Raw genomic sequence first — 26195 nt, 5'->3', positions numbered from 1 at the left:
TAAGGTCTGGAAGTGATGAAAGTTCAAGGTCAACACTTTGAGTAAACCAGATAATCCGCTCAGCCACATCCCTCGTGAAGTCCTCCACATTCTGCAGTTGGTTTAACTAAAGCTGCTCCAGACTAATATGCTTGGAGAGAAAAATGTCAGACATTTTTATAGAACATGGTTTGAGTAAATTAGAATCAGAATTGAAGATGTACCAGTTTTTAAATCACCCAAATGATTTGATATTTACGATGAACTAAAACATGCTCTGAATACCGTCTATGTGGGTCAAATCCATTATTAGTCCAATAATAAAAACACACTGAAGAGCCAAGGGTGCTGTTAACTTACAGAGGTCGCTTGATGAGCACAGTTCATACATTGTAATTTTATTGTTCTTAATGAGTGGCTTTCATTTGGAGAGAGAAGGCCTATTCATTTAAAAGCTAAATGGGTTTCATACCTTTGTACTGTGTTGGATAAATACAATAAAGATACTATATCTTAGCCATGAATGTGCTTCCTATATACTGAGAAAACTCACCTGCCTCATCATCTGACCCTGGTCCTTCTTCCCTAGCAGACCGGCTCATTATGGCATACTCATCTAATCACATGAACAGACTTTAAGTATACTTCACATGGCTACCACGTGACAAGTGAGCCACTGGTGATATTTTATTCAAGCAATGCTGCCCTCTTGTGTCAGTACCATGCTTGTTCCTTACAATTTGAATTGACTAAATATAACCTATCATTTTGTCAGAACAGGATCAAAATAAAGTTGATTTAGTGGTGAATTATCAGATACAAAAGCATATTAAAGAAGCTCTGAAGGTCACAAATAATTTGCAAAGCTTCCTTTTCGATACTTAAAGAATACGGTCTGCATCGTGTTACAAGCATCACTGTCCCACAGCTGTTAAGAAAAACACAAAAGAGACAAATTACCTTAATGTATTCACACGAAAGCAGGCCGTTGCTCGGCTAAATCTTTAAATCTCTTGGAAACTGAACGGAAATTCCATCACACCAGATGTCGTACAGATATTTGTTTATTGTAAACAAAGGCAGGGCTGAGTGAATACATCACACTGGACCATTTGCATTGGAATTAACATCTGGGGCCACATTATTGCATTTTCTGCGATCAGTCAAGGTGAGCGGGAATCACAACAAGGGCTGTCAAACTTAACCAGTCAGCACTCCTATCAAACTTTACTACTACAATCCCTGGATTACTGGGAGATGGAAAGCAATGTGGAGAACGTTTGGTGGTTCTTTTGTACAGTAAGTCGTAAAAACGCTGGAATGTGATCGGAAATTCAGAAGCATGCAAATACAAAATGTACAGAGTGAATGTAAAGCGTCAATGTTAAATATCTTGGCGCACACACACACACACACACACACACAGACGAGCTGATGAAAAAGTGACCAAGATCGCAGCAGACCCTTCCACACATTCACATCCACTGATCAAACCCTGACCTGCTGAGACGTACAGACGTTAAAAATAAAGTGTGCATCCAGGTGTTTAGGCCTGAAAGGCAAACCGATTTCTGTCATTGTGAATATCAACGTGCGTGTGTGTTCATAACCAGGCTGTTGAGCTAATTATACCTTTGCATTCAGTGTTTTGAGTTTGAATCAGACATGGCTCTTTTGAACAAAGACAAACCAATATACAGTCTACTATAATATATATATACTATTTACACAGTTCAGTCTAATAAAAGCATCAGTGTTATTGCAAACCTCACATTTCGCAATCCCCATCACAGCTGAAATTGTTAATTTCATTCAGCAAGCAACCAAACAGCGATATACGTATGCAACTCCCTCATGTTAGTCACTACAGCTCATCAGCAGCTTACCCTCATTTTAATATAAATATAGATATATTACTTTGCAAACATTTGAAAACAAACAGATTCAGGAAATTAGCAATTTTAGTACAAAATTAAATATTGTTCTGTTTTTATTCCCATGAAGAGAAATCGACAATGGAATGAAAATGCAAAACAAACGGATGTTTTTGACACATTTTCCCTTCCCACCAAAACAAAACAATGACAGATTTTCCTTTACTAAATGCAAGATGGACAGCCTAATGTTGTGACAGGTCAAAATAGCTCTACATGTACCATGGGGGTAAAGAGGGTTGGACACGGGTGCCTGAGAATCACCGTGGTTTGAGCAACACCCGGTACATGGCGAAGCCCAGCACGGCAAACACCGAGGCCCCGACGCTCGCTCTCAGCCAGAAGGTCGAGCTCTTCAGGTCTGCTTGGCTTACATGTCTGTTAAACAGAGAGAGAGAGACATAAATACAGAGAGGGGGTGAAGGGAACGACAATAAAGAGTACAGAGATATATAGAGACGGCGTGTCGCTGGGGAGGATGATGTGAATGTAAATAAGACGAACCAAAGGAAAATATGGATGAAATGACACATGCCGACACATGCTGAGAAAAAAGCCAGTCAAACAGATGACGGACATGCAGGATTATAGTTAGGATATGAGATAGCAAGAACCAGAAATTAGCTGTGACATCTCCGTTAGATGAGGCGGCTGAGGCACAGTGACACGAGCAAAGACGACAACAAGGAAGTTGACACCGACCGAATGACAATGAGACCGAGAACAGAATAGAAAAGTACATGCTGTCAATCCCACTGCAGTACAGGAAGCAACATCAGACGGAAAATGAAGATATCAGAAGGGTTTCTTAGATGTCAAAGGACTGACAGCACACCGACAGAAGTCGGTGCCTAAAAATACAACAACTTTGCAAAAAATGGCGAGCAAAAAAAAAGAAAAATGAGGAGAAATGAACGTGAGAAGCGTGAGGCGACGATGCCGACCAATCAAGAGACTGATCGGGTGTAAAGAGAGGGTTGTAAAAAAAAAAATAATAAAAAATAAAAATAAAAAAAAAAAAAGGTAAGAAGGACCTTCTGAGTACAACAGCGTAGAGTTTGGCCCTGACCGTCTGCAGCAGCTCAGAGTTGAGGAAGTTCTGACACAAGCAGAAGGTGCACCGGTTACAAGTGCACATGCAGCGCAGCCGAGCGTGGCTGAGGAGAGATATGGGGAAGACAAAACACCAACACGCAGTTTATATTTAAAAAAACACACAGAAGAGGAAGAAAGGCAAGATAAAGAGTTTTAAGATGCCACCAACAATGAATGAGTAGCATGTGGCTCATCGGCAGGGAGCCAGAACCCATGAACGACAAGGAAAACAAGTACACCAATATAATCCCTGGATTATTCTCAAAATACAGTTGAATAATGACAAAACATCTTGAATGTGTGATGTGCAGCGAGGCACTGCAACCTGTGAGCCTCTGGGAGATCAACATGACTGCACAGCAAGGGAAACATGTTTACTCACAGAGCTAAACGCTGTGCCATCAGAGAATGAAAGCACCGTGTCCAGAGGGCGGTGCAGTGGACTAATGGAGACTGAAGTGCATCACGTCTGGTACTGACACTTGCAGAGAGTAGGAGCATCCCGCAGAGGGAGCGGCTTTATGAAAAAACAAGGCTTCCCATCTGCACACAGGATTTCCTGCCATTTGTGACCCAGCTGCAGAAACAACTGCAATTCCCTTATTTACACACTATTAGGAACAATAGTGAGTGATGTATGGAAGCCCTGAGGTGTCAGCAAAATTGGTCATCAATTTTCTGATCTAAATAGTTTTCTCTCCTGTGTTAATGACTTAAGTTTATGAGTTTTAATCTCTGCATGCGCTCTAAACACAAAGTACATATATTGTGTGTGAGAAAGTTGTGAAAATGAAAACCAACTTGGCAGGAAACATGAACGTTTGTAGTCCCATGGGGTAGTGGTGCACTTCAGCCTCTTGTGGCTGAAATGAGTACTACAACAATAAACACTTGGAAGTATTCAGTAAAGTTTTTCACCAGTTTTCACAGATAACATCTTTTTTAAAGAACAAATAAAGATTATCCTGGTAAAAAACTATTTTCTTCACCTGTTCTGAATTCATAAAACACACAAGAGAAAACTATTTAGATCAGACTTGGATCACCAGAATTATTTATTTTTTTCTCCCACTTGCCTCTCAGGACTTCAGTAGTGATGATTTGTACCAACTACCATACAGTATCCTAACATCGTAGTTCTTAATGAGCTGGTTGCTTTACCAACAAGAAATGTGATCATAATAGCACGTTAGCTTTGCTTCGTTACAACTAATGCAGTAAAACACAAACTACATCCCCCAGAACTAAACATTGTAACCGTCATGAAGGTAGGTTTTATTGTATTACACAGCATCAGTTTTAGCTGGGTGTATATGATGAATTGGCAAGCAAAGGACTGTATATCCTGCTGTGACTCTAGAACGTTTTAATCCAGAAGGTTGGGCCTATAAACAGAGAGAGTGGTAAAACTTGAGTTCTACTTTGCTTGGGCACCTAAAGTGCAAAAAGGACACGAGTCTCCCTACTTACGGGTACATGGCCATAGTGGTAAGTTTGGTGTAGATGTCTCTGCTGGGTGCTGCTGCAGTGTTACAGGTGAAGAACTGGGGAGGTGGCATCTTGTGCTTCCTACAGAACTCCAGAGGACTGCAGCCGTACATCTGTTTGATCTCGGGCAGGTCTGACTTCGCTGCTATCATCATACACGGGACCTTGCTGTCCATGAAGTATTGCTGAGGAGGGAAAGAGAGGGGCGACCGCGGTTAAGGTGTCGGTTCCCTTTTTGATGTAATCGTACGCACAGTTTTACCTTGAAGACTTTGGCGCAGTACTCAAAGGAGTACGGGTTGCTGACATCATAGACCAGGCAGACAATGTCACAGGCCAGATCGGCATCAGACAGGTAGTCGAAGTCAGGGAACACTTCGTGAAGCTGAGAGGGGCGGAGGGGAGAGTCAGAAGACCACGGCCGAGTTCCAACAGTTAGTCACATGTCGGATAGTTGCCGATATTCTCTGCGTCACTGTGGCCAGCTGGAGGGGCCTCGTTTACAACCACGGCATTAAAAAAATGTGCCAACAGAGGAGTGCAGTTGATGCGTTAGTCTTAGTTTACTCAAGCACCTATGTTTCAACTTGCTAATACTATTTCAACCATTGCGCGTTCATTGCTAAATGTGCCTAGCTAAAAGAAGATTTGATATGAATATCATAAAATATAGCATGCAAATATAATATTGGTGAATTTGTTCATTATTATTATTATTGTTTTAGCACTGGAAAAGCTGTATTGAGACACAAGTCACAATTGCAAAAATAACATTAGTAATTGAAGCAACACAAGGGGCATCTATGAAACTCACGAGAAGGTATTTCTCCTGGCCGTAAACATAGGTGGTGCTGATGGCATAGTAGGATCGGTGTTCCTCTCGGATCGTTTTTTGGCGCTGGGAGGAGAAAAGAGACGTCGTGTAAAAGCAGATCAGGACATAAAGCTGACTGTAAACTATGATTGAAAGCAGCGGTGGGCAAATTCAATTCGAGTCTGTATCGATACTTCCCCCATTTATACAAGAAAGAGAAGTATGCTGTGATAGTATACATCTGTAATCCGGTTATATTTCCGTTTACCATGTGGTTTCTACCCAGGAACGCTTGCAGGAAGCTGCTCTTGCCGCTGCCGATGTCTCCAAAGACATTACAGCGGAAGACGCTGCGCTGGGTCTGCTTCTTCTGCAGGTCAATCTTCTTAGCTCTGGTCACTGTGCGGGGGGGGGGGGGGGGGGGGCATTAGAGGATCAGTTCAGACTGCTGCTGGACACAACTCACGCCTGCAGTCAGTCAGCAGCAACATCCTGATTTAACTGTCCAATGGCTGGTGTTATGTCTGTGTTGATTTACTGCGTTATAACGTATATGTCAACTATATTTGTGATGTTACAAGAAACTTCTCCACAGATCTACAACTGGATTATTTAACATGAGTATGGAGAAGAAGATGCGATGGTGTGATTCACCTGTAATTCCCGATGCGTGGGACTCCTGCTCAGCAACTATTGAGTAGCCGAGGTAACCCAAATACTCCAGGCATCGTTGGACATCCAGATACGTTGTTAACCTGAACAAACGTTGACGGCAAAAGATACAAAACGAGAGATTAATTAAGTAAAGGAACCGATGTGACTGAGATTGTGTTGAATACATACGCAAAGGGAAATACTTGAACATTGGCGTTTTCATGATAACAACGTTGAAAAGTCCATGTGTAAAATTCGAAGTAAATTTGATTGTTTTTTTATTCTTTTAGGGTGATGGCGTCATAAAAATATGGCGACAGACATTCTAAGCTTTGTTCGAACACCTAAATAGAAGCTTTGAATGTAAAATAATGACATCGTGCACAGCCCTAAACTTAACGAGTCGCCACTTACGTCCACTGGGAGAGATATCCCTGGTAGGTGATCCAGCCCTGGTCATTAGTGCAAACTGTATTATTGACATCTGGACCCCAGGGCATGTAGGGGAACACATCAAACAGGTCCCTCGTCTCTTCCGGTGACAAGGCACAGTCGCGGTCCTGATAAACGCAAAAGTCGGTTACTGAGAAAAATGGTTGCTCAGGCCGGGAAATATTTCCCTTAGTTTGCGGCCTGTCATCTCTACCCGAGTAAACAAACATGATGGACTGGAGCACTCATCCACAGTTGGACATTAATCACGACGACAGAGAGCAGATCATGGTACAAGGCTGCCACTTCCACTCTTTTGACTTTCACTCCAACCTCGCGGCTAATTCTCCCGTCAATCCCTCCTCAGCGACAACACGTTAAGTCACCCCTCAGCAGGTGGTCAGCGTCGGCTACGTGGGTGTATTTTTATTTTTTGTGCCGCACTGAGCAGCTTTCTGTGAAAGCCTCTCCGGGGCAGAGGGTAAAGTAAATACAGAACCGGGTTTACAGGATTGTACCTTGTCATGTTTGTCAAAGACGCTCTGGAGGAAGAGGTAGGCATTGTGGTTGAGCTCTGTGGTGCAGTCTGGAGGGAGCTTCAACCTAGAGACAAGGATATATAAAAGAGGATAAATGTTATACTTTGCTTAGTAGTCCTCAGTAGAAATATTAGTAAGTGAGGTGAAATTGTGCATATTAATCCTTCCTTCCTCATAACTGCAGTGTTATGTAAGGTACTGAATCTATTACCTCCTTTAAGGGCTCAACAATGCTGACGGTTTAATCAAAATGAGCTAAAAAAACGCCAAAAGTGAAAGAAGATGTTTAAATTGAACCAAAAAGGGGAGCATTGGGTTGGAGGAAAGTACAGTATTACCCTTGAAAGAGTAATAAGGATGGAGTGGATGCTGTGTGTCTAAAAAAAAAGAAAGAAAAAAAAAAGACACTCACGGAGGGAAGAGGTAGTCCTGATTTAACTCCAGGTCATCGTCGTACCCAAACCTTCTCAGCACTGTCCACGTGGTTTCGTGGCGCCCTCGCTGGATGAACAAGGTGTGGAGGAACAGGAAGCCTGGAGGAGAACATCACAGGAACACTGAACAACACAATCAGGAATAATGTGACCAGAGTATGTGTGTGTGTGTGTGTGTGTGTGTGTGTGTGTGTGTACACGTAAATGCGAGGAAGGAAGGCCGATCCGTGCATTTCTACCTTTCAGAGTGAGCCCGTTGTCGCACACTCCGTCGCTCAAATTCTTCCTCACCACATTTTTCACATCTTCCAACGCCTGAGACTCCAGCGGGGTGTTGAAGCACGTCCGCTGTGAGCGATCAGACAGTCGCATCGTTTTTTTTATTTATTCTAATAAACCCATTGTTAACTTTGTCAGCTACAGCAGTCATCAGTCAACTCACCTGGAAGAAATTGAGCTCATGATCGTTGAGAATCCCATCATTGTCCAGGTCAGACACTTTGAAGATTCGAGTCAGGGCTTTGACACAAAGTGGCTTCATCTGGGAATCAAAAAGGCTAAATTTTAAAAGTTCCTTCAACAAAATGATTTCGTTATTCACCTGCTGACATTCGGTGATGTATTCATACTTTTTTTTTTTCCTGACAACCACAGAGTTCACACAGTGCATTTCTGCTCTTACGTCTTTCCTCTCCGGACAGTAAAGAGGACCTGTGGGGTGCAGGACCGCCTTTTGGGCGTAGTAGAACAGCTCTGAGATGTTCTTCAGGTTCTTTGCTGAACACTATAAACAAGAAAAATAAGAAGGGGGTTTAATAATAATAATAAACATACATATATATACTGTTTACCAATACGCTCTACAACACAAAATACCCTTGTGGCATTAAAACACCTTTGCAACCCTGTGAAAGTACAGTGTCCTGGCAAAGCTCGGCCATCCCCGTCTGTGTGTGTATATACTGTACATGTGTGTGTTGGAGCTAAGTCAGGGTATTAACACACAGGATCTGTCTGAGCGACAAGCCTGGTTTAATTAACCAGTCTGAAAAAAAAAAAAACGTTCAGGTCACAGCGGGTGTTAAGTATTTAAATCCTCTTGGACAGTTGTTGTGCTTCCTCGTTTTAAACACTGAACAGGAGCAAAATTAAAAAAATAGCGTCTTTCATGCAAAGTAGAAACTAGAATCATCGCCTCGCGGTTGTTTGCCTCCAACAATCAGTAAAGTTGCGGTTTACATCCATGTCTGTCCAAAAATGTCATCACTTCATCCTATTTGACTTTTGGGTAAAAATTGTCATAATTAGCATATGAAGTCTGGTGTTATGGACCCCAAACAAGTGACCTTTGACCTCTTTGGACAACTTCAAGAATCACATTACCGACAACAGCCGACATAAACATGGAAGAACAAAACGTCATAAAGGACTTTGCTTGTAGTTAAAAACAATGTCACTCCATTTATTGAGATATTCATATTTTTACACCAACTTAAGTGTCTTCAGCGAGTTTGTGAAACAACACCAATAAAGTAAAAACAATGTCTGGGTGTTAACTTAAAAACACTCCTGTTTGTCTGCGGTCTGAACCAACAGCATTGCATTACTTGAATATGGAAGCATTCATCAGGCAAATGTAAACAGACCAGCAGTCTCGCAGCATTAACTGCAATGTTTTACTATTCAGGAACAGTGGGAACAGTAAACGGAGCCACCGCTCTCTCTCTCTCTCTCTCACCTCGACACAAGTCTCTATCTCACTGTGCCGGTTCATGATGGGCAGTATGGTCTCCATACTGCTGTGTTCCACCAGGTCAGACTTGTTCCCCACCAGAATCAGAGGAACCCTGAAGCACACACACACACACACACACCATTTAATTTACAAGAATAAAAACATGTAAATCTAACAGTAACCTTTGGTTTTGTGCAAAAGAACACTTTTCTTTTCATGGATTTTTTTGTATTTTCCCTCTCAGAAAAGCCGTGACTCATTTCACCGTGAAAACACAAAAATGAGAATAAGGCTGAATCTGCGAGTTTGAAAAAAAGAATATGCTGCATTTCCACTTCAGCTCTCTGCTTACAGAGAAGCATTTGTGAGACATTTTCCACCCCGTGACTGTAAGTCACCACTTCAAACCCGACCAGAAGGACTCCATGACTGGCCTCTTTCTACAGAAAACGGTCTTTTGCAGAGAAATTGAGATATATAGGCGCCCTCTTCACCTCATATTTCATTATCTAAAACTGAGCTGACAAAGAAAACAGTTATTTTTTTTTTTTTTTAGACAAGTTCACACCTGCTGTCCTTGTCCCTGTTCTCAGTAATGAGGGGGATCCAGTGGCTCGTCACCTGTGGGAAACAAAGCGGTAGAGAAGATTCAAATGGAATAGATCATCACCCTCGAGTGTGCCACAAGTTTTACTGTTCAACAAACCCAATTATGGAAATGCTAGGCGCAGTGGTAGCTCACCTTTTCAATGGAGGTCTTGTTGTTGACAGAGTAGACAATGCAAATCACATTTGCCTATGAGAGAGACCAACACAGACACGCATTATGTTTACAGCTGAACTCGGCGTTTCTCTCGAGGGTCAACAGGAAAGCACAACGCGCTGACTGACCTTGGAGATCTCCTGAAACAACTGCTCGTCGGTCTGCTCGGCCTCTGCAGGACAAAGATGTGTGCACTACAGTTAAAACCAGGATCTTCTTTCTCAATGTGTCACACAAATATACAACTAAAGAAAGAAACAGCCGTGGGCTTAACGTACCCGAGTAGTCCACAATGTGTGTGGGGACTCTCTCTGGTGTGACATCTGCAGGTATGGTGATTTCCTCAGCTCGGTAGGGAACCTGGGATAAACGTGAACACGTCTATAAGATACGCAGACACGTTTGCAACCAGTCACAGGCACACGTCAATGGTGTTAAACTCCACAGAGGCATTAGGTTCAAGGCATCATCAAGGTCTCTCCAACCGCTGACGTAATAATCACTTCTCCTCACCACGGTTGGGAACTCCTCGCTGACCAGCGACATGATGAGAGACGTCTTCCCCACTTTGGCTGTCGAAGGAGGAAGAGGAGCGAGAGTTCAGTGCAAATGAGACAAGATTCTGAGCATCTGAGGATCTCTGCAGACTGTAGTGTTCACTACATGGGGCAATAAGCCTGCAATATCTTGTTCAGAGGTTGACACCTAAACATCCATTTAGAAGGAGCAACCTATTCCTAGTCTACGTACAAGACACAATGAAGTGACAGCAGATTGTCGTGTAATGAAATTTCTACCAACTGATTTAAAAAGCTATGGCTGATGCAGGATTCATTTATTATTTTTTCCTGCCTAGGATATGCAGTAATAACACCAATTGCCAAACATAAAATGTAAAACCGAATAACAGCCGTCACAATAAAGCAGAGGTTAAAACAATAAGGACGAGTGAAGTGACCATCATGAGACAGAGGTCTGGTTGTCAGAAGTCCTCGCTCAGCTGGCAGCACCAGTGCAACGTGAACACGGACGCTGCAGACCTAAACACTGTCGATGTATAGCTTTACTTACGCTCTCCCACCAACAATATCCTCACGTCCTTGCGCATCCTCTTCAGCGTCGCGGAACTCGGTTAACTGGCTCGTGTTGAACATTTACGCTCCTGTCTGGATGAAGGAGACGAGCAGCCAGCGCTCCTCGGCCTGGCTCGCTTGCTAACGGGCTACATTCGCATGTCAGCTCCGGTTTCCGCTGGTTCACAACAGACGGTAGGTGCACCGTTCACACAGCTGTACAAACCGTTAGATATACGGGATACGGACACGGTGTTTTCACGAAACTCCACCCTGCGAGGCAGGAGTCAGTCAGGCAGTCACCGCTGCTACTGTGTTGAGCCTGCTAATATCCACTCAAACCTGACTGGTAGAGCATTAGAGGGCGCGCGTGCTTTACGCCACGCCCCTTCTGACTGTAATGGGCGAGCAAAAATCGTATATTAGTAACAGAATCACATAAAAAAAACTACAACTCGCCCACCCATTATATTCAATCAATTATCATATTCCTATGATTCACTCGCGCAGGTGAGAGCGTTTGCAGTATTTTTCTTTGAAGTAAGGAATACAATATAATAAAACTGTGACTTCAAATCAGTGGCGTAATAAACACTCATATTATTCTAAGTAGCAATTACGTTCTATAAAAATGTTTTGAAACAGATTAAAGTCCTACTTTCTGGATTTCAGTGAAAGTACAAGTAAGGGCAAAGATGTGGACAGGGCACACTCAGCTCACACTTTGGGCTCGGTGGGGTCTAAAGAAGCTTTCGAGAACCTCCAGGGAACATTCCCTTAAGTGTTGCTGTGGGGTTTCTAAAACAACTTCAAAGAACCCAGAGAGAACATTTCCTGAATGTTCTCTAAAGGTTCTCGGAGGGGTTTGAAAAACCTTTTAAAAAACGTTCAGGGTTTGTTCCCTAAAGGTTCTCTGGTTTGTAAACCTTTAGACAACATTAAGAGAACCTTTAAGGAATGATCCCTGAAGGTTCTGTAAATGTTCTCTGAAGGGAACGTTCCCTGAAGGCTCTCTGAACATCTCAAAAACAACCTTACTAAAACCTTAAGACAAGCTGAAGAGAACTTTTTCTGAAGGTTCTTTAAATGCTCTTTTGAGGGTCACCAAAAACGTCCGGAAAACCTTTAGTAAAAGTTCTATGAACTTTTTCCGAAGCTTTTTAGAACCCTTCCTAAAACCTTTAGAGAACCTTCGGGAAATGTTCTGAGGGTTTTCATCCTTAGCTTTTTACAGCCATCAGGTCTTCTAAAAATTCTTCCAAAGTACATTCAGGGATTTGACTTGAAATGAGAGAACAACATGTATTTATTATTAGAGTATGTATTATTTATAATTCCTCAGTTCAATTAAAAAAATATCAATAAATATTGTTGAAATATTATTCAATTGAACTTTATGTATTTGATTTGACAGTCAGTTGCTGACTACATACATAAGTTAATACAAGGCATGCATACTTCAAATATATATGGCACCAAATCATAGCGCAAGTTAGACATTCTTGTGATGTTGCGGACCTTTGTATGAGGAACTCTAACTGGACCTCGTTGAATTGTAATTAAATACCCCTGGCGTAGAGTGAGACCTCTTACTTTTTCTCCCAAAAGAAATAAAACCAACAGCAGAAACCATAAGTTTAGCTTAGTGTCTGTAATAAGCACACATTTATTTGCATAATTGCACCACATGCACACTATAAACGTGAATAATAAAGGTCTTAAAAAGGCTCAAATTACTGTACTGTGTTGTATTAATCTGCCCATCAAAATAACCTGCCTACGCCAATGAAGGCATCCAGATAAAGGCCCCTCTGCAATGCCTGATATAATCAACTGTCATCTGTATCTTTGTTACTGAAGAGGAATATATACACCTCTAGAATTCATAAAAGCAGGAATCAACTGTATACAATTCATTAGACATTATGAAAAGCTTTCATGAAACGTAATAGACAATTAAAATCAGTGTGAAAAAAAATGAAACTTATCTTTTCAAAATGTGCAAATTGAGTGAAATATAAAATACAAAATAACAACAGAACAATTATACATTCAAACTTATTCTCGCCTTGTTTTTTAATAAATACAACATTTGGTTCCAGTGTAGTTTTGCAAAGGATGATTTGATGTTATTCTGGCAACGACAATGCAATAAATTCAAGCCTCTGAGCAGCAACTTCTCAAGGCGTCATCACTGATGCAGTCTGTGCAGTTGTGTCATTAAATGTGAGTTTGTCTCCAACGTTTTTCCTCACTGACAGGTTCAGGGGTATCTTTTGGAAGCAGAAGCTTTCAGTCTGTTATGTCCCAAAATTATACTTATTGCATCCTCAACTCCTGCAAACCAACGGGTAGAACTGCTCCAGTCATTTCCCCCTCGTCATGTTGGCTTCGTCTATATCAAAGAAAGGAAGGAAGGAAGAGTTAGCAGTGGATATTCACATGTGGGAAACACTGGAAGATCCTTATTGATAACAACAGTATCTTACTCGCGTAGTCCTCTGGTGTCATAGGTTGAGAGATGACCTTTCTGAAGGCCTCCAACCACTCCTTCTGCTGCTGCTCCTGCTCGCACATAAAAACAAACTCCCTGTCCGGTGTGTGCAGCGTGACGCCGCAGTGCCACCGGCCTCTTCTCGCGCACCGCCCGCTGCTCTCTGAAGCGGAGTAGCTATGGCCCTCCGTGCCAATGAAGACCGCACCCAACTCAGTGGCATCCTAACGGGGAAAACAAACTATGTATTGTTTCATTTTTATAATCAGGCAATTCAATATCTGCGTATTTTGCTGGAAATGTTGTCCACTTCCAAAATATTACCCTACATTTGATTTGAATGCATAAACGTTGTAAATATACACATAAATGTAGTTGTCTAATTATTTACACAGTCACTTTATACAGACATTGTAGACTATGTGGTTGTTATCTGTTAATTACCAGTGGACTTTTAAAATATAGAAGCTTTCTGTTCATTGAGCACAGTGTGAACCACCTCTTCTTAAATGGCTCTCGATGCTGAAAACACACAGATGAATACACACACACACACAGACAGAAATAGAGAGAGGCAGAGAGAGAGAGAGAAAATTGATCAAATTCATTTGTCAGGTACAAAAATGATAAATAAATCAAATTTATTTTTGTAACAAACTCAGATAATTGACGAACCGTTGGGCCAGTTTTCTCCATGTACCCCTCCTTCAGGCAATGTCCCGTTAGCTGAGGTATTAACTGTGCAAAGAGACGCAGGTAACAAAGTTAACGGAACAAACGTTGCACCTGGGACTTTAAAAATATATCCAAGACTTTAAAATTTCGTCTCACGTCATTGTCTCGAAGAGTGGGATGTTTCTTCTGGAGGTAAGCCAGGCGCGTTGCCCGAATGGCATTGAACAAGGATACAATTACCTATAAGGCATCAGATATTGAAGAGCATATCAGGAAGATATCATCTGCATCAATGCAAGTACACTGTCCGGACAGTTAATACAATTTAGGTTGAATAAAAATAGAGCTTTAAAAACCAGGATAGCTGAACATAGAAGCTATATTTCACTACGACACACATAGATTAGTGTTTGTTAATACACTATATAATGCAATTGTGTGGAGATTTTCTGCTCAACTTCCTTAACTGTACAACTGTATTTGTTGGTGTTCTGTCTATGTTGTGATCGATCGTCTTTGCACTTCTAGTCTTTGAGATACACCTCACTTCAGATGTGAGATTCAAATGTACTGCAAGACATTCAAGTGCAACTCCAGCTCACCTGTCCTTTCTCGTGATAAACAAACAGATTCCTTGTGTGTTTGTCGTGCACGTAGGAGATTTGCAGACCGTGAGCGTGACTGATCTTCTCTGGCTGGAAGACTGCGTTAAGATCCTTCATGGAGATGACGGCTTTGGGAAACTTGGACTTGGTGTTAAATGAGAGGATCGAGGAAGGATTTCACAAGATCAGAAACAAAAAGGGTATTTGAGTGTAACCCATGAGCGCACATACAACATTGTAGACTACATGGCGATGTGGCAAAACTCACGTCCTCTTTAATAAAGTATCGGAGGGTGAAGTCTTTCCGGGACAGCAGGAAGATCCTCTTTAAAAACTGTTTGTTGTCTTTGCCCTTCTTCCATAGTGTTGACTCAAACTGGTCTGGGATACATCAAATAAATAAAAGAGATGAAGAGCAACTCAACTTCTTGTAGAGTCATATTTAGGAAAAAAACAATACACAAGTCATTTTTGTATGTTAATGTCAGTTAATTACCTAAGCAATACGCTTGCTTGTTGTTTTCTCCTGTGAATTCTCTTCTTTCATACTTTGCACGGATCCATTGATCCTTAAGAACACTATGACAAAGCATTACTGTTTCCTCATTGATGAAAGACAAGTGTTTAAATAAATACCAGAAAATGTGTCGGCCTGTCACTGAGTATGAGTCATACTGCCTGTAGTAATAGCTCCACCTTGGTACCCAACTCAGTGATTGTTCCTCTTTCCACCTCTCCACACCCATCCACTAGAAATACACTTCACTTTTCCCTTCCATTGTGATGACGAGGTGAGTGGAGGGCAAATGGCAGTCACTTACATGCAGTCTTTATGTTGCGGCTGATAGAAGAAGGCAGGGACACACTTCTCATAAAGGGCCTTGGCTGCAGAATTTCCCCTCTCCCGCATGAACTGAAACCACAAGATGTGAGACACAAGAAGTCGCAGTTCTTATTAATTCCATTCAATTCTTTTTTTTTTTTGTAGATTTGACATTATAACCAAAACATGTACAAAAGTATACTCTTCAACAATGACCTTGTCCAAAATAGAGCATCAAAAGGGACAGCTCACCCCAAAATACAAAATACATATTTTCCTCTACCTGCAGTGCTGTTTATCAATATCAATCATAACAATTTCAGGTAGGAACTATTTTAGTTCCGACACGTATATATAAGAAATTTTAAAAGTAAAAATGCATAGATAAAGTAGGCTTAGTAGTGTTAAGTAGGCTGTGCCATTTTCAATATAAAAAACATAAATTGAATAAATGATCATACTTATTATTAGCCATCCATTCAAGATATATACAAACTACAAAACTATACCTGTACGAGGGAATCATCCCAGAGATCCAGACGTAAGGATTTCACTTTGCTGACATCAGCCAAATTACGATGAATCCCCGAGCAATTCAGGCACACAAAGATACCAAGAGTGTAGGAGGCCCAGTCAGGCTCTGTGAGCAAAAGGAAGGCAACAACAATTACAATATGTGTGTATGTATATATAACGAGGTCATACCACAGAAAACAGCCACCACTTCCCCCTTATAAAAGTTGATTATGAATTATGAAACCCGACCTGAGATTGTTCTGTTAACAAACATCACGTGGCCTGATGGCTCAGGTTACCGTTTATCATTCTTCTAACTTTATTAAAAGAAAACATGTTCCCTGACACAGAAATCAGGTATGATGGTTTATGACAAAACATTGTTGGACAAACACAAACAACGTCGCTGTCATATCAAAATAAATATATTGTGGTTAAGAATCTTACTCACCAGGAACTCCACAGTCAGCACACATGTTGTTTCCCTGTTCCTGCTGTCGCACCAAACCGAGCAGGATTTTGTTATTTCTGTCCAGACTGGCCATAGGTGAAGGTGGTTTGCTTCGCTCAGATTGACTGTCGAGTCCCAATTAAAGAGCAACTAGGTATTAACTCCATACTGACTGCACACATGAATGGTAGAGTGCTGCTCCGCTCCGTAGCAGGTGAAAAGCATCACTTCTTCTCACTGGCCAGTGGCCCAGCATTTCCTCTTACCAGCACAGCATCATGAAGTTCATTGTTCTGCACACAAACGCAGAGGTCCAGAAATAACAGAGAAAGGAAGTGAAACTAATCTCACTGTGTAACAGGGTGACTGGCTTACAGAGACTGATCGACTTGTGTGTTGCTCACAACTGTGAGTTTGACTGGATGTCAACATTTAAAAATATTAAATTAAACTGATTTAAATGAAACTATGGAAGCCCATTTCCACCAGTAAAAAAAAAAATAAATAAAAAAAACTTTGTATTTTACATTTTTGCTGGCGGAAATGGGCTTCTATAGGATTCAGATGCAGGGTAGACATTACAAAAACATCTCCACACTATAGGAGGCTTCTAGATACATTTAAGCAACAACAAAAAAACACTATAAAACCTCTAATATTGTATTATTTAATTGTTTCAGTATGTGACGTTATAAAAGGCTCTAAACATTTTTGGTCCACCACCTAAACGTGTTATAATTAATTAATTATTATACCTGATTTGACCTCTCATCAGGACATGACTAATTAGAGCTTTACCTTTTTTTTTTTAAGATAGAAGTGACCTCATGTAAATCCCAGTAGAGCTCCATTAAATTTCAACCCGAGCAGAGGTCTTGTCAGAGACCAATATGAACGAACTTGTGTGTGAGTGTAGCTATAATCAGCGCCATATGAATGACTGCAATGACTCTGTAAACTCACATACATTGAGTGGTGGTATAGCTGTTGTGTCGAATATTTTTTTGCCTGTCCATATGTTTGCCCCCCTCCCTAAAACCTGAACCAATCCTTTACATATTATATTTATATTTAAGTATATATTTATTTACCCTTTATTCCACTCGAGGGCGCTATTTCTTTATCAGGAGGGAGGGAAACACACAGACTTCCACATGACACCGGAACCATTGCAGTGGTGTTGCGGTTTGACGCCGGTCGGTTAAAACCTGCTGGACAACAACCGAAAGGCCAAAGTTGTGCAACTTGTATGATGTTGAAGATAAAACAATCGATTATTTATTTGAATTAAAAATGATGTGGGTCGCCAGGCGATTGCTGTCGTCTGTCGCTCAGAGAAGTAAGCTTTGTAGAAACGTTTCATTCGCTGTTTGCGTACATGTTTCATTGACAGACTAGCAGTGTTAAGCTAATTCAACTTAGCTACTTTTCATTGCTCAGTTTAACTGATCCAGGTGATGATAGTATTTCTGTTTTAGACAATGTCCTTGAGTTTACACAGCCTGAGTCAGTTTGACAAAATCACAGTAACGTTAAGTTAGCTGTCACGAGGGACCTCTACTCACGAATGTGGAGAGTCCGCCGTGTAACAGGTTTTATTCCACCTGAACACAGTCTGAAATGACCAGTCGGCTCCCTCTTGTATTCCCCTGCAGGTCAGTATGCAGGGCATTCAGGCTTGTTCCGTCGCCCTCAGCACGGCTGCCTCCCAGACCTAGAGCTGCGGTATCTCCAGTGCACATGTTGCTGGCGGAGCCGGGTTCCCGTGGCCGGCTTCGAGACCCTGAACGCCGCCATCTCCTCCACTTCTGAGCCCTGCAAGGAGGACAACAGATCCCTGGATGCCTGCTACACCTCCGAGCAACGGGCCGCCATCCTCCAGCTGCTCAACACCGCCGAGCCGGCAGAGCTGGCGGGCGTGAAGCTCCTCAGAGGCCGCAAGTCGCTCAACCTGGTGGAGTACAGGACTAAAAACGGACCCTTTAAAACCCTGGAGAGCGTGGTGAACGTGCCGCTGCTGAAGCACAAGAGCGCCGTCACGGTGTTCAACTCCATCCTCAACCCGGTGAAGAAGGAGAGGAAAGTGAGGATCCAGTTGGCCAAGTTTATCAGGCCGGAAGTTGACAGGTCCTGGTTGGAGGTGAGGTCCTGGTCCATTTTCACACACCTGCCCTTTGACTTTATGTGAGGAGGGGGGAGCGCAATGTGGCGCCAGAGTTTATTAAGTGGGGTGCAGCAGACTCTTTGTCTTGCAGTCCCTAGATCCAGCATTTGTTTCATTCCAGTTGACCACCTGTCATGCCTCTGTGTTTGTTTACTCAGGACGCCAGTAATATTGTGTCACTAGTATGTGGGACTAATAAAATCGCCTGGGCTCAAGTGGACCGTGGGATGACCGTGCTGGAGTGGCAACAGCTGGACTGTCCAAATTTCTTGAGGGGAACATACATGGCTTCTGCTTACTTGAATGATGTGAGTATAAATACCAAATGTTCATGTTGTTGAAGTTATTTCAATCTCAACACCTATTGTCCATTTGTTTTGACTGTTATTAACATCAATGTGGAACTAAACGAATATAAGCCCATATACTACTGCACAATTTGTCCTTTTTCTTTTCTTCCATTAGGTTTCTGCAGCTGTGGCACTCCTCCCGTCGGCTGACTTCTACATAATAGAGAAATCCTCCATCTCGGTCCAGAACACGGCCCTGTTCCCCATCATGGCCCACATGAGGACCGTGGAGGCCATGCTGTTCGCTCTGCTTGAGCCCAGAAACTTACCACCCGAGTCCAACATTCCTCCAAGGTGGGGGAGAAAGAGGAATTTCATATTAATGACTTTTTAAATATGAAAGGCACCAAAATATTGAACATACACACACGTTTTTGTGGCAACTGTTTGAAGTCTGTGACGGTTCATCAAATTACCTTTTCCTTCCTTCCTTCCTTCAGAGTTTTGAACATGATGCGTCCTGCTGTGGGACGTCACTTTGGACTCATGGTGGGCGAGTCGCGGACCAGTGGTGCTCAGATGGTGCGACAGCTGATGACCGAGTCGGTGACACAGACGCTTCCCAGGATAAACTTCCCCCCAGAGCTGCTGTTGAAGCACAGGAATTCCTTCCAGATGGGCAGCAGAAGAGGAGGGGAGGAACTCTGTGACGCTCTGCTTCAGGCTGTGGCTTTTTACGAGCTACTCGGCGAATCCTCCAGTTAGCCACCACGTGGACCGATCTCTAACCGAGCACTACGGCCACCAAAACAAACATCCCGGGTGGCACTCTGAGCCCTTCTGGACTTAAACCAAACTTTTACCTCTTGGAACAGATTTGGTGGTGATTCATGGTGCATTTAGTACAGTCAAGTCTTGAATATTCTTACCGTTACATGTTTGATTTGGACACTTCCATAAAGTAAATGCTGTCTGTCTATTTCACTCCGGTTCGTTTGTATTAAAAGTCATGAAACACACTGCAATGGTCTCAGTACACCAATCAAAGTGCTTTACATTCTTTAAAAAAAAATGGTTGACATTTGCAAAAATATATTGTTTTATTTTACTTTTCATGACAAAACTGTAAATACATACACAATATCTCATCTCATCTGCATTCAATTCATTTGACAGTATTTAGGTGGAGATAGTATTCAGGTTAAATAAATGCACATTAAAGGTGAGGTATGTGAGGCTCTCTATGAGAACTCTTCTGCCAGGAGTTGAATAGTTGCCTTTGAGAGGCCCAGGTGTGTGCAGCTGAGGTAGTTCAGACACCTAATGTGGGGGATAAATCATTTGAATTTAGTATTTTATTAGTATTATCTTGATGCACTAACATTTTATCCTACAATTATTCAATTGGAAGACTTAATTGACAATAGTAGTTAGATCTAACAAAACAGGTGATTAAGTAAGGAAGCAGTGCGGATACAACTTCCATCGTCTGCCTTTCACTGTCACACCGACTGCCCTGATGTGATTTAAAAACGGTGCCATTATTCTAAATGATCCACTACTTGTACTGACGACAGTTGGCCTCCTGAGATGGGACTTTATTTAAGTCTGTATTGGGCCTGGCTCACCTGACTGGCTCCTCTTTCTGTTCCTGCGCTCTCTGTAAGCGACAGATGTGGCGGAGGACCGGCATGTAGTCGACACCGACCGCTCGTCTGTTCCCCAGCAGGCTGAAGGACGCGCTGCCAAGAATCGTCCTGCTCAGCTCATACCTCCTTTTGGACACACTGGAAGGGGGGGAAAAAAACACGAGTGGTGGTGAGGAACAGATATTTTGTGTTTTCTAAACAAACATGCCGGACGGTAAACGATCAGACTCACCTTGGTGCGCACGGTGGATGAGCACTAAAGGTGAGGCTCTGTCTTTTTGAAGAGGCAGGTAACACCAGTCCCTCCGTCAGCCTCCCCCATTTTGTGTCTCCCAGTTCCTGTCTGTGTTTTCGAGCTTCGGTCAACGCCTCCGACATTCGCCGACAGCACCCGTGACACCCCAATCCCTCAACCGCAGCCTGAACATCCGACAGCCTCGCCCGGCTCCAAACCCCGCCCACCTCCTGGTCCTCGCTCACCTCATCCAACAAGCCGTCCTTCATCTCAGCTCCTGTCCAGACAAACGCCTCGGGTCGGCATGCAGCAGCTGGCGTTGTGGAATCCAGGTATGACATGAGGTCAAAGAAGTCCGTCAAGGCCTCCAAACAGTCGGTCGCCGCTTTGGCTGCGCTTCCTTCCGTCTCGTCTCTCGAGCTAGCGGCCCCCTTCGGTGATGATGATGCTCTTTGAGGATGTTGCGTCGAACTGGAAGACGACGAGGCGTCGAGCGTCGCTGGGATACGTTTCCTTCTGCTGAGTCTAGATGCGTTCTTAACAGATGTGCCAGTGGTGGCTGGTGCCTCTCTGTTAACATTTGCATCCAGCTGCCTGATGAGAGGGTCGTGGTCAGAGGTCCCCCTGGCCCCAATGGGTAGAAGAAGCTCCAGGTTGGAGTATAGAAGAGGAACGCCTCCTCTCCAGCCCTCCGCTAGGAGCCCCAGGAGCTTGTTCATGTCTATTTCAGACCAGAACTGACGCTGGAGAATTAAAGAAAGTATTGACAAACAACGTTTGTTCACACATATATATATATATAAATATATATATATAAAACGGGTGAAGATATCAACACTTGCCTTTAGTAGGTTCAACAGTTGGTGTTGGGTCACATGATGGAGACCCAGCATGCTAGCAGTGCAGCCTGTGTCACGATGAGGATGTCGGGTGTCTTCACCGTCTCCTCTTTCAGGAACACTCGAGTCTAGTTAAAGGAAAAACAACCCTGCAAATGTGTTGTTTTTGGTCCTCGTCTATTTAGTCAGAGCAACTTACGCTGCACACAAGAAGGCTCCTCAGGCGAGCCTCCACTCCGAGACGCCCGTCCTCCGCCCCCGCGCACCCAGAGCTGCAGCTGCAGCAGGCAGCGCCTGGCGTCCCCCCTGGACAGCCCGAGGAGGCCGCGGACGTCGTCCAACTCCAGTCTCGCGTTCTCAGCCAAACCCACCAGCTGCAGGTAACTACAGACGTTCACCTCGGAACAACAGATGGAGTACGTTTACGACAAGACTCGTGCTCGCTCTAATGATTCTGCATGTGTGGGGAGCCTTTATAAGCACAAAAAACCTGACTCACCACCGATGGGGTTTTGAAAAGGATCTCCTCCAAGCTCCAGTTGAATCTCTCTCTGAATGAAGGATCTAAGGAAGACATTTTATTTGCATCACAGCTCGTCCTTCGATGTATTTCTCGTCTAAAGATTACACAGCGTGTGCATTTACCACTGGTGGTCAAAATGACCGGTCTTTTAGTGGTCGTCATGAAAGTCTTGATGGCTGCGAGGAAACCAACGTCATCATCAAATATGACATCGACCTGTGGGGGCGGACAGTCAGGGGGGGGACGGATCAAACGAGACAGAATTTGTGCGGTCTCCATTAAAGTCTATGTCTTACAGCGCGCTTTACCTCTTCAAACAGAATGAGTGACGTGGCCATCTTTCTGTTCTTTGGCGCCGGTTGATCGGAGTCCGCCGATGGGTCCCCGGATCTCTCGCCGTCTGATTTTTCAGACGGCGACGGACCGCCGAAGTGAGCGTGATCCGCTTTGGCCTTCCTCTTGAAGTAGTTGGCCAACGTGACGGTGGCTGGATTGGTTTTTCCCTGGCGACGAGAGGGGCCAAACTTCCGTGCCGCTCTGCTTTTTGAGGTGGAGGGGACATTTTTGGGACGCACCGCTTTTCCTGTTAAAGAAAAGAATACAACAAGGCCTCCGTTACTGTCTGCGGATATGCATGTAAACACCATACACACCTGACACCATGAGCTTTTCACCTTTCTTACAAAACAATCTCTGTTGAAAGAGGTTTTTCATCATCATCATCATCATCATCTATGTCGTACCAGGTAAAGTCTCAGATTTAGGAGTGCAGCTGTTGATGGCGTAGTTGTTGAAGTATGTTGGTTTCAGTGAGTCTTTCCCCGACATCTCCACTAGGTGGGACTGGGTCGCTTCCTTCAGCTGGGACAGAACATGGCGGCCACTGCGCTGCGAGGAGCAGTTCACCTCAAATACCTGTGATTGAAAAAGGAAAAGGACAGATGAAAGATAATTCCTCTTATTTAAAGTGTGGTGTCCAGATTATTCTGTACCGCAAAAGCAGCCTCGAATCTATTGAAACTCATGATTCTGTCCAGAAAATATTAACATTAACACGTAATTCATTTCGACGATCAATTTCAAATTGACTCGCTTTCATTTAGAATTCGCGGTGTGGTGATTGTGGATTTGTGCGACTACACGATGTATTTCAGATTCTCTGAGCCAATGGACATAATTTCCATGAGCCACAGAGCAGTGTATTAAAAGATATGAATATGGATTAAGATTGGCAGCATGGACACAAAGGCATCGGTCCAGTTTGAATCCAACCTTGAAGCCAAGCTCCTGGGCGCAGGCGTACACTGAGGCGGTCTTGCCCACACCTGGAGGTCCCGTGATCAGCGCGGTGTTGCACAGCGGCGCCTCTCTGTCGTCCTCTGGCCCAGCCTCACCCTGGAAGTCTCCATAGTCCCACGAGTCTGCACAGGAGGACACAAACCCTGAGTCATTAAAAGTTTCTTGGTTACCCAAAAATGTGCAGATTTTTTATTTTTTTGGTTAAGTTCATTAGAAACCACATTAAAAATGGAACCCTGTACAGAAGTGTGCAAAAGGTATGGAAGCCCATTTACACCACTGTGAGGAAAAAATAATGATCCTGTAAGTCATTATGAGATACTATCTCATAATAATGAGATCCATGGGCTTCCATAAAAATGCCAGCTCATACATACTGCAGCTGTTGTTTTCTTCTTGTTTCCTCTCGTCCATTTTTCTCCTCTCGTCACAGTCGGCTCTTAGTTTCCATTTCTTCAACCAACTGAATTCCATCGAGGAAAAACAACAGATTATGCTCACACCGATTTCAAGTCCAATATATCAGAGACAGGGTGAAGGCAGTTCATTGTATTAAACTAACATTTGCAGTTTATTCACAGAGGCAGAGTTGCCGATGACTTCGCTTGAATGCTGAGGACTGTACTTGTCTGTCCAGAGGACGTCCTCGAAACTGGAATCTGGACAAAAAGAGAGGAAGGGGGGGGGGGGAGTAAATTCCCTGCTATCTAAAAGGGCATAAAAGCAATCATCATGTGACAAGTTTACCTCTTTGGGGGATGCCAGAGGTTTTGAGCGACTGGCTGTGAGATCCTGCGTGATCCATCCCTCCAGAGTACGGCTCCGGGCCTGCTGGGCTCACCCTCTGCCGCCTCAGTCTGTGGGGGCGACTGAGCTCGTTGCCTCTGGGCTGCTTGTTCACCGGGACGGTGCTCTCCTGGACGGCCGACGTGAGGCGTTGACGCCCGCCAAAGGCTTCCTCTGCAGGGAGACTACACCTCAGACGTTTGGGCACCCTCTCAGAGCTTTCGTTTCCTTGTTTCCTCTTCTCTTGTATGTTCTGTGGGGAGCTTATACTTTCTGCTTTGGGAAAAAAAAGAAGAGAGAGAGAGAGAGAGAGAGAGAGAGAGGTTTAACTGGTCATGGCAGCACATGTTCAATTGCATGACTCAATATAACCTTCATCCCAGCTTGATGGACGAATAATGAATGACATGAAAGCAGATTCAGAATCTCACCTGTGGATTCAGAGTCCTGCGGCCTTTCGCAGGCTTTCCTCTGCAGAGTGCTGAACACTGCTCTGACTGGGAATGCTGGGTTGGATGTTTGGATTTCCTCCAGACAGCTGTGCAGAGCCGAGGGTGACAGCTGTCCTCTCCGGGACCTCTTTCTCTCCGTCAGCGGAGGAACTGTTGATAAACGCTGCCCACCTGTCACCAGCTGCACATCTGGAATCTGGAGAGGGCGCACCGATTCCTGCAGCTTCTCCACAGGCCGCCGGTTCAGCTTCCCGTCGCTGCTCCGTTTGCTTTTGCCGTGCTGCGTTTTACGGAAGAAAATTGGCGCAATTTTAACGTGTTTTGTGCAAAAGGTCGTTCTCTGCTCCTGAAGTGGTGTAACTTTTCTGGTGGAGATGCCTGCAGCAGCAGCAGCGACATGCGTGTCTTTTGCTGAATCTCTTTCTGGTGATGTTTCATCGTGGCAGCAGCTGGACTCTGACAACACTAACGTTATCACTTCTTTGCTCGGGCACAAAACGTTTTTACATTTCTTGCTCCGCTTGAGTTTGTTTTGCATCGCAAAGAACTCCAAATTCAAAGACTTTTGGCTTCGGCGCTCGGTTGGCTGGCACGCATGACGCGTCGGTGACGTCAATTTGTGCGACGTTAACTAGAGGCGAAAGTGTCCCGTTTTCTTTTACACCGACCGAGCTAACTGTTAGCTAATACGACTTTTAGCGAAGTTCATTAAAGCAACGAATGAAACATACTTCTGAACACTTAAACGGCGGGTGTTGAATCGAGAAACGTCCCCGACTGTTTTTTGGAATGACGTTTAAAACGTGCGCGGGAAGGTTGGGCGTGGCCAAAGATCGTGTGTGTGCAGACAAATCACACGGAGGCTCTCGTGCAGTTCAACAAAACGAACCGCTTCAGATGACGAAGCCTTTAAAGCTAACGCACCACACAAGCCTAAACCTTGTTATAGAAAGCTGAAGAAACATAACGTTAATGGTCATGGAGGACATATTTGATCTACGATCATGACTCATTCTGTGTGTAGAGTGGTAGCTCTGCAGTTGTTGCTTTTGTGTGATCGTATGTGTGTAAATGTCTTTTGCTGGTTTTCATAATCAGCCCCAGAACAAGGTTTATTGTCATTTTACCTACTAGAAATGTACCTTGGTGTTTGGTGCTTACAATAAACATGAACAGGAATGTTTATAAAATACAGGCAAGGTACTGCACAAGACAGGAACATACAGTAAATGTAGAGTAGAAACAAATACAATTAAAATACAAAACTAGAACATTTCGCAAGAAATTTTGACAGTGTGGCTTCTACTGCCCGAAGACATCGCAATACATACACACGCCAATGTTACCGGTAGTGTCATTCAGGTTCAATTGAGAGAGCGCTCCCATCATTTCTGTACGAACCTCATTCTGAGCTTCATGTTAAGATACAGTTACTCTATGGGGCTTTTATTTTG

General features: G+C 43.5%; 4 protein-coding genes across 8 annotated transcripts; 1 reads left to right on the top strand and 3 right to left on the bottom strand.

Moving 5' to 3' along the window:
• Positions 1 to 1025: 1025 nt before the first annotated feature.
• rhot1b (ras homolog family member T1) lies at positions 1026 to 11276 on the bottom strand. 4 transcript variants are annotated; one of them, XR_012953490.1, is made up of 20 exons: positions 10939 to 11276; positions 10381 to 10439; positions 10146 to 10227; positions 9996 to 10039; positions 9847 to 9900; positions 9673 to 9725; positions 9108 to 9216; positions 8052 to 8153; positions 7812 to 7910; positions 7609 to 7717; positions 7348 to 7468; positions 6915 to 6999; positions 6379 to 6524; positions 5965 to 6065; positions 5579 to 5709; positions 5311 to 5394; positions 4759 to 4881; positions 4479 to 4681; positions 3391 to 3551; positions 1026 to 2291 (listed from the first exon to the last, which is right to left on the bottom strand). XR_012953490.1 is itself a non-coding variant. In XM_076090233.1 (20 exons), the coding sequence occupies exons 1-20, from the start codon at positions 10973 to 10975 to the stop codon at positions 2174 to 2176; spliced, it is 1983 nt and encodes a 660-aa protein (XP_075946348.1). In that variant the 5' UTR covers positions 10976 to 11276; the 3' UTR covers positions 1026 to 2173. The 4 variants fall into 4 exon arrangements, 2 of the variants coding, with proteins under 2 accessions (XP_075946348.1, XP_075946350.1); XM_076090233.1 differs by lacking the exon at positions 3391 to 3551 and adding an exon at positions 2948 to 3070; XR_012953491.1 differs by lacking the exon at positions 1026 to 2291 and adding an exon at positions 2948 to 3070.
• Positions 11277 to 12556: 1280 nt separating this feature from the next.
• On the bottom strand, positions 12557 to 17185 carry LOC142948606 (arf-GAP with dual PH domain-containing protein 2-like). Its single transcript, XM_076090736.1, has 11 exons — positions 16505 to 17185; positions 16047 to 16177; positions 15536 to 15627; positions 15211 to 15293; positions 14983 to 15095; positions 14712 to 14858; positions 14266 to 14349; positions 14110 to 14172; positions 13879 to 13956; positions 13430 to 13658; positions 12557 to 13335 (listed from the first exon to the last, which is right to left on the bottom strand). The coding sequence occupies exons 1-11, from the start codon at positions 16596 to 16598 to the stop codon at positions 13307 to 13309; spliced, it is 1143 nt and encodes a 380-aa protein (XP_075946851.1). The 5' UTR covers positions 16599 to 17185; the 3' UTR covers positions 12557 to 13306.
• Positions 17186 to 17684: 499 nt separating this feature from the next.
• Positions 17685 to 20106, top strand: tefm (transcription elongation factor, mitochondrial). The gene is made up of 5 exons (XM_076090232.1): positions 17685 to 17843; positions 18160 to 18644; positions 18827 to 18976; positions 19134 to 19312; positions 19459 to 20106. The coding sequence occupies exons 1-5, from the start codon at positions 17798 to 17800 to the stop codon at positions 19721 to 19723; spliced, it is 1125 nt and encodes a 374-aa protein (XP_075946347.1). The 5' UTR covers positions 17685 to 17797; the 3' UTR covers positions 19724 to 20106.
• On the bottom strand, positions 20034 to 25505 carry atad5b (ATPase family AAA domain containing 5b). Of its 2 annotated transcripts, none has more exons than XM_076090226.1 (14): positions 24721 to 25505; positions 24251 to 24565; positions 24066 to 24162; positions 23881 to 23966; positions 23477 to 23625; positions 22948 to 23119; positions 22513 to 22787; positions 22327 to 22420; positions 22181 to 22245; positions 21881 to 22079; positions 21685 to 21809; positions 20840 to 21585; positions 20587 to 20745; positions 20034 to 20278 (listed from the first exon to the last, which is right to left on the bottom strand). In XM_076090226.1, the coding sequence occupies exons 1-14, from the start codon at positions 25277 to 25279 to the stop codon at positions 20200 to 20202; spliced, it is 3120 nt and encodes a 1039-aa protein (XP_075946341.1). In that variant the 5' UTR covers positions 25280 to 25505; the 3' UTR covers positions 20034 to 20199. The 2 variants fall into 2 exon arrangements, with proteins under 2 accessions (XP_075946341.1, XP_075946342.1); XM_076090227.1 differs by having other exon boundaries at positions 24251 to 24562; positions 24721 to 25504.
• Positions 25506 to 26195: the final 690 nt, after the last annotated feature.

This window comes from Anarhichas minor, unplaced genomic scaffold, assembly GCF_050575085.1.
Source record: "Anarhichas minor isolate MPS153535 unplaced genomic scaffold, ASM5057508v1 ptg000012l, whole genome shotgun sequence".
Taxonomy (NCBI): domain Eukaryota; kingdom Metazoa; phylum Chordata; class Actinopteri; order Perciformes; family Anarhichadidae; genus Anarhichas; species Anarhichas minor.
The sequence above is the reverse complement of the archived record's forward strand: the minus strand, read 5'-3'. Positions and strand labels throughout refer to the sequence as shown.

What these genes read in the sequence shown, in the direction of transcription:
- rhot1b (XM_076090233.1), bottom strand. Translation starts at nt 10,975, where the DNA reads ATGCGCAAGGACGTGAGGATATTGTTGGTGGGAGAGC. An exon ending in AACAGGGACAAGGACAGCAG is followed by an intron (nt 9,217 to 9,672) that starts GTGTGAACTTGT and finishes TGTGTGCTTCAG; the next exon opens with GGTTCCTCTGATTCTGGTGG. An exon ending in GGATATCTCTCCCAGTGGAC is followed by an intron (nt 6,066 to 6,378) that starts GTAAGTGGCGAC and finishes ACGTTTGTTCAG; the next exon opens with GTTAACAACGTATCTGGATG.
- LOC142948606 (XM_076090736.1), bottom strand. Translation starts at nt 16,598, where the DNA reads ATGGCCAGTCTGGACAGAAATAACAAAATCCTGCTCGGTTTGGTGCGA. An exon ending in CAAGCAAGCGTATTGCTTAG is followed by an intron (nt 15,096 to 15,210) that starts GTAATTAACTGA and finishes GATGTATCCCAG; the next exon opens with ACCAGTTTGAGTCAACACTA. An exon ending in TATATTTTAAAAGTCCACTG is followed by an intron (nt 13,659 to 13,878) that starts GTAATTAACAGA and finishes TTTCCCCGTTAG; the next exon opens with GATGCCACTGAGTTGGGTGC.
- tefm (XM_076090232.1), top strand. Translation starts at nt 17,798, where the DNA reads ATGATGTGGGTCGCCAGGCGATTGCTGTCGTCTGTCGCTCAGAGAA. An exon ending in TTGACAGGTCCTGGTTGGAG is followed by an intron (nt 18,645 to 18,826) that starts GTGAGGTCCTGG and finishes TTGTTTACTCAG; the next exon opens with GACGCCAGTAATATTGTGTC. An exon ending in CTTCTGCTTACTTGAATGAT is followed by an intron (nt 18,977 to 19,133) that starts GTGAGTATAAAT and finishes TTCTTCCATTAG; the next exon opens with GTTTCTGCAGCTGTGGCACT.
- atad5b (XM_076090226.1), bottom strand. Translation starts at nt 25,279, where the DNA reads ATGCAAAACAAACTCAAGCGGAGCAAGAAATGTAAAAACGTTTTGTGC. An exon ending in TCTGTGAATAAACTGCAAAT is followed by an intron (nt 23,967 to 24,065) that starts GTTAGTTTAATA and finishes GATGGAATTCAG; the next exon opens with TTGGTTGAAGAAATGGAAAC. An exon ending in AGAAGAAAACAACAGCTGCA is followed by an intron (nt 23,626 to 23,880) that starts GTATGTATGAGC and finishes CCTCCTGTGCAG; the next exon opens with ACTCGTGGGACTATGGAGAC.